The sequence below is a fragment of the Micromys minutus genome (genome assembly GCF_963924665.1).
Source record: "Micromys minutus genome assembly, chromosome: 4".
NCBI classification, from domain to species: Eukaryota; Metazoa; Chordata; class Mammalia; order Rodentia; family Muridae; genus Micromys; species Micromys minutus.
In genome coordinates, this window is record NC_137973.1 from 7,025,786 (window position 1) to 7,042,165 (window position 16,380).

Here is a 16,380-nt window from a genome sequence, read left to right on the forward strand (position 1 = left end):
ATTCCTTAAAGAGTATTATCATTAAAATCAGTGAAAAAGCCTGACGTTAGGCAATTTCAGTTTAATATATTTATTTAGACAGAATGTATGAGTGTATGCATGTGTGTATTGTTATGTATGGCTGTGTGTGTAGGTATGTAGTATGAAAGTGTGAAAATGGGGCATGTGTCTGTATGTGGCATACAGGTGTGTATGGCCGAGTATTGTGTATGTTTTGTACAGGTATGTAAGTGGTGTGGGTTGTGTTGTATGGGTATGTATTGGTGTGTACGGCTCAGTACTGTGTACGGGTGTCTGTTTATGTGGTATATATTGCAGTGTATATTGTATATGTGTGTACGTGTATGTGTGTATAATTCAGAGGAGAAGTTGCAAAAGCCAGTTCTCTCCTTCTACCTTGCAGTCCTAGGGAGTAAACTCAGGTCATAAGGATTCCCTGCTAAGCCATCTCTCCTGCCTTGCTTAACTAACTTTTGGATAAGAAATTTATGAGTCATTATGTCAATGATTGTTGGGGCACATTGAGATCTTAAATCAGAAAATGATTCTGTTGCTTAAATGAAAGGCAAACCAAAAAATAGGTTTTTACATATCTGAGCAGACTAACTTTACACTTCTGACTTGACTCCTCTCCTACCTTTAGACAGTACCCTGAAGAACTCTATATAACTTATTATGTATGTAGATTAATCATGGCCATAATAAAAAGCAGCTCATTTACCTTATTAGTTTTGGATATTAAACATAAGCAGACAGCAATTATAAAATAAAATCCAAAGTCTCTTTCTAACTGGGAATGGTAGACAACACCTATACTCCTAGCATTTAGATGGAGTCTGGAAGCAGAAAGATTGGAAGTTCAAGGCAGCCTACCTAGATAGTGAGTTGGAGCCCAGCCACTTTTTATTCATTAAGAATTATAAAAAACAAAGCGAAAGAGAACATGACACTGTGACAGAACTGTGAGGTCCACCTAGTCTGTTAACTCCAACACAAAGCCAGCTTTACTCGGAGTTTAGATAACTTCTAACCAGCATCACATATACCAAGATGTAAAATACTAATCAGTTGGAGAATATATCTATCTTCCTCTTCTAAATCATACAGAAAGGAATCAAAAGAACTTTGCTGAATGGGTTTATCAGTCAACGGAACAAAATGAGTAAAGTAACTTAAGACAGAGGTTTCAACAGATCTACGGGCAGATATTATTCTACACACCTCTATCTTCTTAGAATAATGTATATGTTTATTTATGAGATGAGGTCTCATTATTATAGCCCAGGTAGGCCTCAAACCCATGATTCCCCCCAATGTTAGCCTCTCAAGTGTTGGAATTAAAAGCATGTGTCACCACGCCTGATCAACACATTTTATTTTTTTACCAATACAAAGAAAAAAAAACAATTTTGTTAATTAACAACTTACTGGACTGAACCACTGCTTGTGTCTGTTCAGATGTCCCAGACGCAATGTTTGTCAAAGCCCACGCAGCTTCAAACTGTAAAGAAGGACTACCAAAGAACAAGGCATTTTTAAGCCGTACAGCTCATAGCATCTAAATGGCTACCAACTGTTTCTTCCCTCTAGTATTTAAAATGTTTCTCTAGTATTTAAAATGTTTCTCTTGCCTTAAAAACATAACCCAGTCACTTCATTCTGAAGCCCAGACGTCCTGACTTAGAATTACACTCAAATCATTCATTATTACATCCACACTATTCCAACTACTTACTGTGCCCGTTTTCAAGTCCACAAGTTCAGAATCATTTCCAAATTTGCTTTTGGGTCTTACCTTGATTTTAACTTTCAATTCTATCCCATAACCTTTTCCTTTCTTTTTTTAATGGGATCTGATGCCCTCTTCTGGTGTGTCTGAAGGCAACTATGGTGTACTCATTTAATAAATAAGTCTTATTATCAAAGGGGGGGGGGAATCTCTCCCTATAAAGCCCAGGCAGGCCTTAAATTGAAGCTAACTTCTCAGATCACACACATATATCATTATGCTTGTTTGGTTTCTGAGACAGGGTTTCTAGTGTCCAGAACTGCCCTTTGAACTCATTTAGCCAATTACATTTAGCCAAAAATTACTGTGAACTTCTAAACCTCCTGCTTCTACTTCTTGAGTCTTTTCCCTTTAAAAATTAAACTAGAAAATTTACCCTTTCTAAAGAACACATTGTAATTGAAAATATTAACTATATACTTACTTGTCGTCTCTTTCAAGACAATGAACTAAGATAGGCAATATTCCAGACTTTATTAAGTCATCAATTGGTGGATTTCGGTCACTGGATAAAAGCTTCCTGTAAGACAGATACCACTTGTAAAACTTCATGACATATATTGCAATGAAATCCAAACTGGATATAGACACTGTAAATCAGGAGAGATGGTATAATGTGATCCCTTCATCTCCCTCCCCCTCCACTCCACCTCAGTGCCTTTGAATTCCCCTACACTGGGAAAACAAGCTTTCAATGGACCAAAGGCCTCTTTTCCCATTAATGCCGGACAATGTTATCCTCAGCTACACACGCAACTGAAGCCATGGGTTTCTCCATATGTACTCAAATGGTTGGTGGTTTAGTCCATGGGAGTTCTGGAGGGTTTGGTTGGTTGATATTATTTCCATGAGGTTGCAGACCCTTTCAGCTCCTTCAGTCCTTTCTCTTTCATTGGGGTCCCCATGTTCAGTCCTATGGTTAGCTGCAAGCATCCTCCTCTGTATCTGTATGACACAGGCAGAGCCTCTAGGGAGGTATTTATATCTGGTTCCTGCCAGTCAGCACTTCTTGGCATCAGCAATAGTGCTTGGGTTTGGTGGCTGCATATGGGATGGATCCCCAGGTGAGGTAATCTCTGGATGATCTTTTCTTTAATCCCGGGTCCTCTATTTGACCTTGTATTTCTTCCCGGGAGTGTTTTGTTCTTTCTTCTAAGGAGGACTAAGGCATCCACATTCTGGCCTTCCTTCTTTTTGAGATTTATACTGTGAATTGTTTCTTGGGTATTCAGTGCTTTCTGGGGCTAGTATCTGCTTATCAGTGAGTACATATACCATGTGTGTTCTTTTGTGACTGTGTTACCTCAGTCAGGATGATAGTTTCTAGTTCCATCCATTTGGCCTAGGAATTTCATAAAGTCATTGTTTCTAATAGCTGAGTGTAAATGCACCACACTTTCTGTATCCATTCATCTGTTGATGGACATCTGGATTCTCTGGTGGTATTTTTTAAAGGTCACTTAAGTATACAATCATATCATCTGCAAATAGTGATATTTTGACCTCTTCCTTTTGATTTCTATCCCTTTGAGTTCCTTTTGCTGTCTAATTGCTCTGGACACAACTTCTAGTACTATATTGACTAGGTAGGGGGAGAGTGGGCAGCCTTGTCTTGTCCCTGATTCTACTGGATTGCTTCAAGTTTCTCTTCATTTAGTCTGATGTTGGCTACTGGTTTACTGTATATTGCTTTTTTTTTTTTTTTTAACTATGTTTAGGTATGGGCCTTGAATTCCTGATCTTTCCAAAACTTTTAATATGAAGGGGTGTTGAATTTTATCAAATGCTTTCTAACCATCTAGTGAAATGATCATGTGGCTTTTTTCTTTGAGTTTGTTTATATAGTTGATTACATTAATGGATTTTCTTATCTTGAACCATCCCTGCATCACTGGGATGAAGCCTACTTGATCATGGTAAATGATCATTTTGATGTGTTCTTAGATTCGGTTTGCAAGAATTTTTTGAATATTTTTGCACCAATGTTCATGAAGGAAATTGGTCTGAAGTTTTCTTTCTTTGTAAAGTCTTTGTGTGGTTTAGTTTAGGTATGAGTGTAATTGTGTCTTTGAAGAACGAGCTGGGTAGTGTTCCTTCTGTCTCTATTTTGTGGAATAGTTTGGAGAGTATTGGTATTAGGTCTTCTTTGAAGGTCTGCTAGAGTTCTGCACTGAACCCATCTAGTCCCAGGCTTTTCTTGGTTGGGAGCCTTTTGATGACTGCTTTTATTTCTTTAGGGTTATGGGGCTGTTTAGATGACTTATCTGATCCTGATTCAACTTTGGTAGCTGGTATCTGTCTAGAAAGTTGTCAATTTCCTCTAGATTTTCTTTTTTCTCTTACAACTTTATTTTTTTTTTTTTAAAAAGAGATACATGTAAAGATTTTTAAAAGCATTTTGGCATAAAACTATATGGATATATTTTTGTCAGTACTTGATTTTTTTAAAAGTTTGTTAGTATGCATTGAAATCTTACTAGTTACCATAAACATAAAGTACATGTAAAACAAAATGTAACATGGAAATAGTCAAAGTTTTCTTGGTGTGTATAGATTAAACATAATGATTTTTAAATACCAAAAATTGCCACAAGGCTATATTCTTAGCTCTTGAGTTATTAATGATTTAAAGTCTAGGTGTACCCCACTCTGAGTGGGTGTCTAGATTTTCTAGTTTTGTTGAGTATAGGCTTTTGTAGTAGGATCTGATGATTTCTTGAATTTCCCCAGTTTTGGTTATGTCTTCCCTTTCATTTCCAATTTTGTTAATTTGGATACTCTCTCTTTGCCCTCTAGTTAGTCTGGCTAAGGGACTTACACTCTATACAATATTTTCTCTAATCAAGAAGATCAACTAATAAATCACATCTACAAGTAATTAGAAAAATGTGGTACTTTTTTTTTTTTTTATTTCATAACACTACTCCCTCACCACAGTTCTGAATATGGCAACTATAAAAGACACCCACCTCCAATCTCTCAAATAGGAAAATACAGATCAAGCTTTTATTTTTTTCTTGTTTAAGTTCTATAAGAACAGACTTTATCTTATTTTCTTCAGTATCTTCAGTATCTCTTTGACCATTTTTTATATTTCTACATTTATTCCTTTTTAAGTTTCTTAATAATAATGTTATAATAAGTATAATATTTCATAATTAATAGTGTATAGAGTAGGATGAGTTTAACACTGTGATCACTTTAAATGTACTCTGTGTGTGTGTGTGCGTGTGTGTGTGCGTGCGCGCGCGTATTTGTTTGTTTGCTTTTTAAATACAGTTTCTCAATATGTAGTCCCAGCTGTCCTGGAGTTCACTATGTAGACCAGGCTATCCTCAAACTCACTACTCTCCCTCCTGGGTTCTGCAATTATATGTGTGTGCCACAGTGCTTAGCACAACTAAAAAGTTTTTATATGTGTGATGTTCGGAGTTAATTTTAAGCTCAGAAAAAAAAAAAAAAAAGGTAGAAAACCCTCAACATAAATAACATTTACTTTGTTAAAAAGGAAATTAATTGCTTTTCAAAATAACCAAAATTATGCATACTGGGGCATACAAGAGACAAGGTTCCAGAGGGTGGTGTGTTTAAAGTAATCACAGTGCTCGACTCCTCCTACTCTATATACTACCAACTGTCATGAAAACCAACAGCACTTTTATCTCAGGACCTTTAAAAAAGAGATAAATATAGCAATAATAATACAATAAAATACGATAAAATAAAAATAAAAGCTTGGTGCCCATTTTCATATGTGAGAGAGAAGGCTTAATTATACTGAGTGTCCTAACAGAAATGTTTTTCCTTTTGGAACTTGCTCAAGTACAATGGTAACAATAAGGCTAAAGTCTAGTAGGGCTGGAGCGATGGCTCAGTGGTTAAGAGCATTGACTGTTCTCTAGAGGTCCTGAGCTTAACTCCCAAAACACCACATGGTGGCTTACACCCATCTGTAATGTGATCTGATGCCTTCTGTGTGTCTGATGACAGTGATAGTGTACTCACATATATAAAATCCTTAAAAAAAAAAAAAAAAAGTCTAGTCAGAACATCACCAGATTATTTATTATCTTAGGAATATAAAACTTCTTACCTTGCCTTTCAACTGCTCCCTAAGGTGGCTGCACTTCACCTAACTGTAAGCTAGGTAACCAAGTGACCTAATCTCTAAGCACTTCGTACTCTACTCTCTTCTCTACCACCGGCTTGCCATTATTTCTGTCATTATTTCAAAGACTGTTCAGGCTCCTGCCACCTCTCAATTCCAAGAGTATGCATGACAGCATGATCCCACACTTGCTGCTGGGTGCCACTACTTTTAAATAGCTCTATATTTTCTATTACAGTCTAAAAAAAAAAAAAAAAAAAAAAAAGTAGCCTCAAACTCCCTATGTGGTTAAGGATGATCATAAATTTCTGTTCCTCCCACCTCCACCTTCCCAGAACTGTGATTACAGGCGTGTGATAATATACTAGTTTTATGCAAAGCTGGGTATCAAAACAGGTACATTCTTGGCAAACATTATACAAAACTGCATTATATCCCCAGGCCAGAATCTAAACTTCTTAAAGAAAAAAATTACATCACACATTGCTAGTAGGACATCTGAAACTGACCCAAATACTACAAACTTGTTTTCATAGTGTAGAAATGTACAATGTAGGCCACTGGGGGTGGGCGGGAGAGAAAAACACCTATCAATGGTTGTAATCAGTGCTGGATCCAGCATGCAATATGCCAGGAAAGATGTACCCACTGGTGCAACAGTAGCTTGACAAGGACAACCAACTGTTTTCTAATTGGATTTGAGTCCTGTTCCACAGAAGAGAATTCATACCAGGTAGTGTAAACATGGTCAAAAGCCTATGGTTAGGGAAGTGACAGGCCTCAGAGGAAATGTATGATTGTAGTTTGGCTAAATTATCGTGCTGCCAAACTGCCTTCTAATTATGTTTATACCTACTCATGTGTGCTTGGTCAGAGTAATTTTTTTTAAATTTTGTAATGGTTAATATAGAGACTTGTAACTGTCCAAAAGTATTGAGAATAAGTGTCTGTTAAGAGTTCAGCCCCAAATGGGACATCCACATCAACATGCTACTCCTTCAAGGACCAGAGAGCACCACAGAAGTGGGTAAAGAAGTATGTGAGAGCTGAAGGACTGCTGGTGAATGCTGTCTTCAGGATGTCATGGACATGGCACTCATGAACTCATACAGCTATGGTAACAAGGTCACGCTTTCCAGCATGGATGAGGGAGGGCTCAGCAGGTCTCACTCCTAGCTAAAGAGTTGGTGGCAGTTGATGGCTATTGAGAGACAGTCATTTCTCTTTGGAAGTGTGGCCACTGGTAGGTTATCCAAGTCCCAGTGGATGGTCTCACACCTATGAGTATATGGGATAGGAAGCACTAATTGTACTCAGAATTATTTAAAGAAACTTTTTTTAAAAAGGGAGGACATGAAGTTTAGAGGAAGATGTTGATGAGGAAGTCAGGAGAAATTAGAGGAAGTGAAAAGGAGGTATGATCAAAATACACTATATGCATGCAAGACATTTTTCTATAAAGAATAAAAATTTTGTATTAAAATCAAGAAAATAATGTTGCTTGGTATTTTCACAGTATTGTTCATCATACAAGCAGAGTGCTTAGCACAAGTATAAATAAAAAAAGTTTAAACATTTTTAGTATTCCTCAAAGATGCAGGAAATTAAGTATAAAGATTTAATAGATAAAAATGTTTTAGTGCATTACCAAGAGCAATCTTAGAGATCAGGGGCTTTTATTTAAAATTTTTTAAGGATTTCTTTATTTATGTTTTCTGCCCGAGTTTGTGCATCACATGAACGCCTAGTGCTCAAGAAGTTAGAAGAAGGTGTCAGGTCCTCTAATACTCAAGTTATGGGTAGTTGTGAGTTGCCATGTGGGTGCTGTAAATTGAACACAGGTCTTCTCAAAGAATAGCAGACGCTCTTAACCAGTAGGCCATTTCTCCAGACCCTGCTTTTCTTATCTGATAATAAAGGGAACAGTATCTACAAAGTAGACTATGAAATCACTTTGGTACGCAGGTCTGATTGATTGGTCTTACGACTCCAATAGTTTTACCTGTAGTTCCTTTTTGCAGTAACATTGTTAACAGAGCGAAAAAAGATAAGTAAGTCCTAAAATTATCATGAATTGGTTTGTTCTGATATATCTCTGAAGTTGTCTCAAGATTTCTCTGAAACCCACAGTTAATAATTTGACCACAATTATTATCTTAATCATCCTTACAAACATAAATGTACTGTTACAAAATGTGGTCTCTCTTATACCAAATTGTCTAAGTTCTTTAGCCTATGGGATATAATAATGAAGCAATTTTCCTATTTATTTTAGTTAAGGTAAATACACATAAGTAGAACTTGTTATAAAATATAAAAGACTCACACATTTGATAAGATCACAAGAATCTGTGAACATTTCTGCACTCTGAAATCTTACCAACTACCACCAGTAATTTGTTAGAAAGTTATTTTTGCATGAACAATCCTTCTACATCAATATACAAAGTAATTTTTTTTAGCAGTATAACTCTTATTTTTCTCAATGTGCTAGTTAATTCAGAGATCTTTCTCAATAATAAACTTGGTGTGTCATGTGTGTACGTGTATTAATGTCTGTGTGAATGCACATACATGTAAAAGCCAGAGATCAACCTCAGAATCCATCCCTCAGCAGTCAGTCATTCTGTTTTTTTTTAACGAGTTTTCTCAGGGACTCTGCTGACTGGTCAGGGAAGCCAAGGACAGGCCTATTCTAGGATCATAGGCCAGCACTACAGGCCGGCTTTTCACATGGGTTCTTTTCACAAGCTTTTTCCTCAGTTCCTCACTAAGTTTTTCTGGCTTTTTCCAAAAGAGTATGACAACATAGGTTTCACAACTGAAATGTGCAAAATGACTTGGCATTTCTGGCCTTAAAACAACAACATATATGAAGCAATATATCTTAATGTATGCTTGTTTTACACGACACAGAATGCTTTTAACTCAGTTTACTGTTTTAGCTCAGTTAAATAGGGGTCTGAAGGACTTGAGTTTGATCATTTAACTCACCTAGCAGCTTGAACTGCACTTAATTGAATTCCTTGGTTATCACTTGAAGCATTCTATAAAAAAAAATAAGTAAAACAATTTATCACATGGATACACAGTAATTAGTTTAGAAAGTACAAAGAGAGGGAAATAAAATCCAACTTACTTGAACAATAGCTTCTAGAGAGGTATTTTGCTAGCAAGAAGTTGAAGAGAAAACAAAGTTAAAAGTTAATTTTAAAATACTGTGTTTATAGAAAATCTTTCACTAAGTTTTAGATTATCAGACTAACATAACTTACCACTCTATAATCACCATCTATATCAGAGTCTTCACAAATATCTTCTTGTGGTACATTCCTTCTCTTTAAGAGATGCTCATCTCTTTTATTCTGTAAGAGAGAAGTCAAAGAACTTCAGAAAAGTTCTGACTATGTTCATGTAAAAGTTAAGCAACCCTGTACCTCCATACTAAAGAACGCACCCTACCATTTTGCACATCATTTGGAAGCATCTCTTTATCATCTCAAAGCAAAAGCTGGGTTGTTTAAACAGGCAAAAATCAACAAAGATCAAGGATCATTTGAAATTTACTTGAAATGCTTCAGAGCAAATAAAAATTATATTTAACTATAGTCTACTTTCATTTTTTAAAGTTGATAAAATTAATATGTAATGAGTTATTAAAACAGAACTATTACCTATTAACAGAACTACTTTATGTAAATCATTTAAACTTACAAAAAGTTAACTTGTTCCTATCTATTACTGGGAAGTGGGTAAATTCTATTTTGTCACTATTTTCAACAGCTTTCCAGACTTAGTTAAAACAACAAAACTGTGTGAAAGAAAAAGAAATGCTGAGCACCTGAGATTGAAAATAAAAGGCTTAACTATATTTAATACAACAGGTTGTATGTTTTACCAAAGATATAATTCTTAATATTTTCTATATATGCTGTTATCAGAGCTATTTCTAAAAATACCAATAGTAGCCATACTTACCTTTCTTAATTCAACTACAACTTCATTTCGTTGTCTTCTCATAGTCTACAAAGAGGAAAAAAAAAAAAAAATATATATATATATATATATTACCCATACTAATCATCTGGAAAAAACTGTTTATTTCCACCTGCCTATATATTAAGCTTTCTTTAGTTTTCACCCCAAACTGCATTTCTGACCCCTCCTAAGCATACTCCAACTCCATCAGAGTAAATGGTTGATCATCCTTCCATCTGCACAGATATACAATCTAAAACCATTTTTTCATGTTACACAGCCAGTTATCCAAAACCTTACTGTCTTTCACTATTTCCCCTGCAAGTCTCTCTCTCCAAGACCATTGCAAATGCCTCCTAATATATGTCTCTCTTCTTTTTTAAAAAAAAAATATTTATTTTATGTGCACATGCACACCTGAGTGTATAAGTGTACCACATGTGCAGGAACCCTGGTGTGTAGATTTTTGCAACAGCATCTCACCATGGATTCTTGGTTGGCCTGGAACTCACTATGTTGACCAGGCTTGCCTGCCAATGCTTAGAGTGCTGGGATTCAAGGTATGTGACACCACTCTATCGCTAAGGTTTTTATTTTAACAGTGTCTTACCTCCCAGAATAGCCTGGAACTCCCAGCCCTACTCTGAAACTGTTATCCTTTCACTTTACTCTTAGTAGTTGTGATTTACAGGGCTGTGTTACCAGACCCCACTCCGCATACTTACATTTACAGTAAGGCTTAATGAATAGGTGAATACACGGCTTAGACACTTCCTGTGAGTTAGAGTCTTATCATTACTGTTATGCCCTCAGGTTGGGATGTTCTCCCCTACCATGTGCAACGTTCAGTCTTCTTTAATTGAGTCACTCACCGACTCTCCATCTACTACTATCCTTTATCAAGCTTAATTTTTCCCTGTCATGTGTAATATTCTAAATTACTGTTCAATTTTATTTGCTTATTGGCAACCCATCACTACAATATTAAATCCTTTCTCTATGTAAAATAACAAGGATAAGCATTATTTCTTCTTGGTTGTCTTAATTTTATTTGTGCAAAAAACCTGGTCCCAGGGCTGGAGAGATGGCTCATTGGTTAAGAACACAGACAGCCCTTCCAGAGGTCTTGAGTTCAATTCCCAGCAACCACATGGTGGCTCACAACCATCTGTAATGGGATCTGATCCCCTCTTCTGGTGTGTCTGAAGACAGTGAGAGTGTGCTCACATACATAAAATAAATAAATAAATCTTTAAAAAACAAACAAACAAACTTGGTCCCAATTTCTGAACACAATACTTTATTCTGTGGTCTTCTGATTTTCTTTGGGAGGGGGTGTGGGGTACAGATAAGGATTTTAGTAACACTGACCATATTAAAAGCTGCTAACAAAATAAGTATTGCAAAATGAATAATTAGCTATGATTATGAGTTTTAAGATCTGGCATCTCATTTAAACATTACAACCTGAAAAAGAACTCTTGATTCTTCTTACATATTCATATAAATATAAAAACTGAAACTTATATTAGTAGTCCCAAAACAGAGGATTAGAATCCAGTTTCATACAAAGCCACTTATCTGTAAAAAGTTTTCCAAACATCTGGAAGTATAATTCAAGCCAGTCTGAGAGTCTAAGGCTCATATTAAAGTAAAAGAACTAAAGGCTAAGCTTCTGTAATGTGAAAATCTGAAGTCCAAAATCCTCTAAAAATCCAAATTTGGAATGTTGACATGTCTGAAGTGATTAACTACACACCACAAACTGTTCAATGGTCAAAATTATGACACATTATATAAGGTTATTTAACTGATAAATGTATATTATATGAAATACAAATACATTTCATGTTTGGGCTTTGGTCTTATTTTAAAATGTAGACAAAATTTTGAAAATTTTGGAACATAATCTGACCCCACGCGTTTTGAGTGAGAGATATTCAACTTAACCAACAAGCTTTGCTTACTGTAACACAAAACAAACAACTGTAAAACAAAAACTATGCTTGCATGTAGACTACTGTACCTCTAACATGACTTACATAAAGGACAATTCAAAAAGGTTAGTAAGACAGCCTTCTGAGAGACAGGGGTACTAATTCTTGGGAAGGTACATTAGTAAGCACTGCACCTTAAAGAAGACAGGAGTGTAATAAACTTTACTTTCTTCACATTAGTGCAAACTATTGTATACGTCCCTCCTATACTATAACATATTCTATTTATTAAAGTTTGAAGTTTTAATAATGTACAATTAAAAATGAAAACCAAAATACCTCAAACTCAAAGCTGGCCTGGGCTATATAACAAAAGTCTGCCTCAAAAACCAATTGATCTACTTGCCCCTACCAAAAGAGAGAGAGATCCACTAATAAGAATGGACTCAATTTAACAATGCAATAACAACATAGAACTAGAGCTACAAAACTTTTTGCAAAGTACAGTGTCTTTACTATAGGGTAAGAGTTTAATTTTTCTTTTCCAAAATAAACCCATCTCAAATCAAAGACTTTTATTTTTGAGGTCCTGTGAAAGAGTATTATAAAGCCTCTTAGTTTCCTCCTATTTTAGTAATCAGGCTTTGCATATTACATGTAGTAATGGTTGTGAATTCACAATATTCACACTATACTAAGCAGTGTTATCAATTAGAATTCCAAAAGGCTACCGAACTCACCAAAGGCTTATTTATAAACCATAGAGCTAAGCAAAGAATAAAGGGTATAGATGAAGGAGGGAAGAGGGAATACAAAGTGGGAGGTTGCAGTTAAACTTTAGTTCAAAATTTTAAAAGAAGTCATAATTTTTAAATTTGTCAGTTACAAAATATTAAATTGAAGCAAAAAAATTATAAAAAGTTTAAGCAATTGTTTCTTGAAGAATCCAAAGTGTTATTTCTTTCTCAAAGGCATGCATGTTTTTTTTAATTCAAAAAATATTTTCCATGTTTAAATCATTGTACGTGGGTTTTATTATGTTCCTTGCTCTTAAGAGAATACAGGGTCTAATACCTTTCGATTAATAGTTACCTAATTTCCAGTGACTACTCTTGTTAATTTTCAAGTCACTTTTAAACCAACACACCCTTCTCTGAATCTTTAAAATTAATAAATAGTATAATATATTATAAAAACTTTGGCATTTAAATTTTTCTTGGGTAAAACCAAGATTTATATTAATTAGAACTTGTTCTCTTTAGAGAAAAAGCTTTAAAACATTTAAAGTAAGTCATACAAAGAATCAAGAAAATTGAAAGAAAACACTTTGATTTTATTTCATTCAGCATGTTATACCTCAAAAAGGTTAACTTGGGTAATATTAAAACAAATCAAAGCAAGAATTTTAAATATTAAATCCCAGCAGAGGTGGTCCACATCTTTAATCACAATACTCCAGAGGCAGAGGCAAGAGGATCTCTGTGCTTGAGGTCAGCCTGCTCTATAGAGTGAAGTCCTGTCTTGACAAAAGAAGAGGCAGGAAGAGGAAGACAAATATTGTGTATAATGAAATACACTATAATGGACTGTAATAAAGGCTACATTAATCAAAGTTTGCTAATAACCATTAAACTGTAAATTAATCAATTTTACATCTATTAAAAATTTAATATATGTAAAGCCACATACATTTGTCTCCCCACCCAAAACATTAACATGTATCATTATTTCTAACCTCTTAGAAACGATTTATCTCACCAAGTATATTTACAACAAACACTTGTAAGAGCAGTAATCAGGAATCAAGGCAAAAATGCTTGTAAGTTGAAGGCCAGCCTAGGCTACATATAAGACTCAAAAACAAAAGTGCAGTCTGTGAAAAGCTTATTATTATTATTAACCTTCTTTTGCTAAGCACTAAGAATATAAAGATGAACCAGATGCACTGTATATTCATACCCTTAAGAAGGTAGTGCTCAGGCTAGTGAGACAGTTCAGTGACTATAATCATTTGCCATCAAGCTAAGGACTTTAGTTAGATCCCTGGGATCCATATAATGGAAAGAAAGAATCAACCCTACAAGTTGTCCCGACACAAGTGACATGGCGTGCACACACATAATGTAATCAGTTTTTAAAAGATGGCTATACTTTTATGACAGAGAAATATAGTTTGAAAATATCAAGAAAACCTAAAGTTTAGCAAGTACTAAGTGCAGTGACACACACGGGATTGTTGTAGTACACAGTTAAGGTAGAAGAATTTCCAGCTCTAGAACACAGTAACATCTACACAGAAACACAAACATAAGGTACTTTGACAACTTGTTTTGGCTTGGTTTTGTTCTTTGAGACAGCATCTCACCACGCAATCTTGGCTAGCCTGGAAATCTTAGGAAATTCACCTGCCTCTTACCCAGTGCTGTGACTAAAGGTTATTCCCGGTCTAAAAAGTAAATACTTAAGTTGACAGATAAGCTAAATTCTTGACCAAGTGATTTAGATGAAGATGTTCCAAACATATGCATGTGTATATGGGTGTATTACATACATGCATGCAGATATTATTATTATTTACAAAAAAAGAAACTAAGATAAAATAAGGCATCTGCAGCCAAGAGTGGTGTTACACACCGCAATTCCAGCACTGAAGGGGCCAAGAAATCAGGAAGATCAGCTCAAGACAATCTGGGTAACACAGAAAGACCCTGTCTCAAATGAACTACACACAGACAAAAAATAATGTTCAACATCCTAAACTATTAGGGAAATTAAGAACAAAAAACAAAACAAAACAAAATTTTGGGGATTCCATCTCACTGCAAGGCTACCAACAAGAAAACCGAAACAGTAAGTGTTGATTAGAATGCTAGTTAACTGTCACTCTGGAGGAGGCTGGAGAGATGGTTCAGTGGTTCAGAGTATTCCTGGCTGTTGTTCTAGAGGACCCAGGTTCATCCTAGTGCCTGCATGGCAATTCTTAACTATCTGTAGGTCTAGTTCTAGGACATTCGGCACCCTCACACAAATATACATGCAGGCAAACACTAATGCACATTAAAAAAAAAACCCCTGTCACTATGAAAATTAGTATGGAGGCTTTATGGAAAAAACTGACACACACATGATCTAGGTATACATTTGTCGGTATGTACCCCCACAAGAATCAAAGTCAGCTTATTATGAATACCTGTGTACCCATGTTTTTACTGCTGCACTTTTACCAAACAAATGCCAAGTCACAGAATCAGTTTCAGTATCATCGACAGATCAATGTATAAAGCCAAAATAATATATATCAATGGAGTTTGATTCAGCCAAAACAGAATGAAACTATGTTGTCTGTAAGAAAATGGGTGGAACTGAAGATTATATTACATGAAATAAGTCAATCTCACAATGACAAATATTACATGTTCATTTTTTTTTCTCATCTGTATAATTTAGGACAGAAGGAATGGGACATGAAATTCAAAAGGGTATACCATTATGGGGCGTTAAAGAGCAAAGGGAGATGGGAAAAAAGAAATGAATCAAAGCACATGAATACATTATGGAAATGAATAATGCTCACTGCTCTTATACCTCATATTCACTAGTCTTTAAAAGGTGTTATGTGCAGGATCTGTGGAAGAATGTCAGATGTGAAGAACAGAGGGAAGCAAGAGCCTGCCCGTTTTACAAAAAGTCAAGTATGTTTTGTTTCATTGCAGGTCTCAGCCCAAATACGCATCAGCATCTAGAAACATTTGGTAGGCAGAGGTTACTTACCCATTATTTACTCTTAATACGGTCAACCAAGAGGTAGTGGTAGACTGAGTTTTTGATGCCTATAATTTATATATGGATCATTTCAAAGCATGGCACTATTTCCTATATTGCTTTAATAACTTGCCAATGTTAAATGGCTTCCTGCACTGAATAAGCTCCACACTTAAGTTCTATGTGGATCCTTTCACGTCTACTGAGAGAAGAAATTTGAATCTGATCCTTATCACTAATAGTGTGCACTAATTAGAAATTTAATATCTCTACCCATAAATATCTCTACCTACTAGCTTTGAGAAATTAAACAATGGTTTGAAAATAACTAAACTTTCCTCATTGAATGGTCTTAGTGAAGGGTTACAATGGGAGTTTTCTCCACAGTAGGTATCACTGACCCACATGCAACACTGTTTGAACTTGAAATACTATACTGTTGGAGAAGCCACAAAGTGGACATGAAAAGCAATGGCAATGACTGAGGACAACAAAGACATGCGCTACGCTAAACAAAGTAGGATGAATGGATAAACAAGACCTTAAAGTTTGCAAGAATGTTCCTTTTCTTCAACCTTTCCAATGTTTCAAACAGAAGAAAGAAAAACTGGGGAACTGTTAGGACTGGCTGAAGAAAACTCAGCACATGGGAAATGACAGTGGGAAAATGACTACACTAGGAAGTAAAATCAGGTTTAACCAAACTAAGGAAGTCAGTGGAACCCAAGACCATCTTATTTCTCTGCTGATCTGGTGCATTCTTAGGTAAGAAAAACAACTCTAACTTTTAAAAAAGAAACAATGTT

The 16,380-nt window shown here is 35.5% G+C and overlaps 1 protein-coding gene across 1 annotated transcript in view; it reads right to left on the bottom strand.

Annotated features, from left to right (window-relative positions):
* Nucleotides 1-16,380, bottom strand: part of KPNA4 (karyopherin subunit alpha 4) — a 52,327-nt gene that overhangs the window by 22,712 nt on the left and 13,235 nt on the right. The window contains exons 2-7 of the mRNA XM_080916428.1: nucleotides 9,876-9,920; nucleotides 9,173-9,262; nucleotides 9,037-9,066; nucleotides 8,892-8,944; nucleotides 2,214-2,309; nucleotides 1,429-1,514 (exon numbers count right to left, since the gene is read on the bottom strand). Coding sequence (XP_080772554.1) covers nucleotides 1,429-1,514; nucleotides 2,214-2,309; nucleotides 8,892-8,944; nucleotides 9,037-9,066; nucleotides 9,173-9,262; nucleotides 9,876-9,920 — 400 coding nt within the window. The remainder of the gene's footprint in view (nucleotides 1-1,428; nucleotides 1,515-2,213; nucleotides 2,310-8,891; nucleotides 8,945-9,036; nucleotides 9,067-9,172; nucleotides 9,263-9,875; nucleotides 9,921-16,380) is intronic.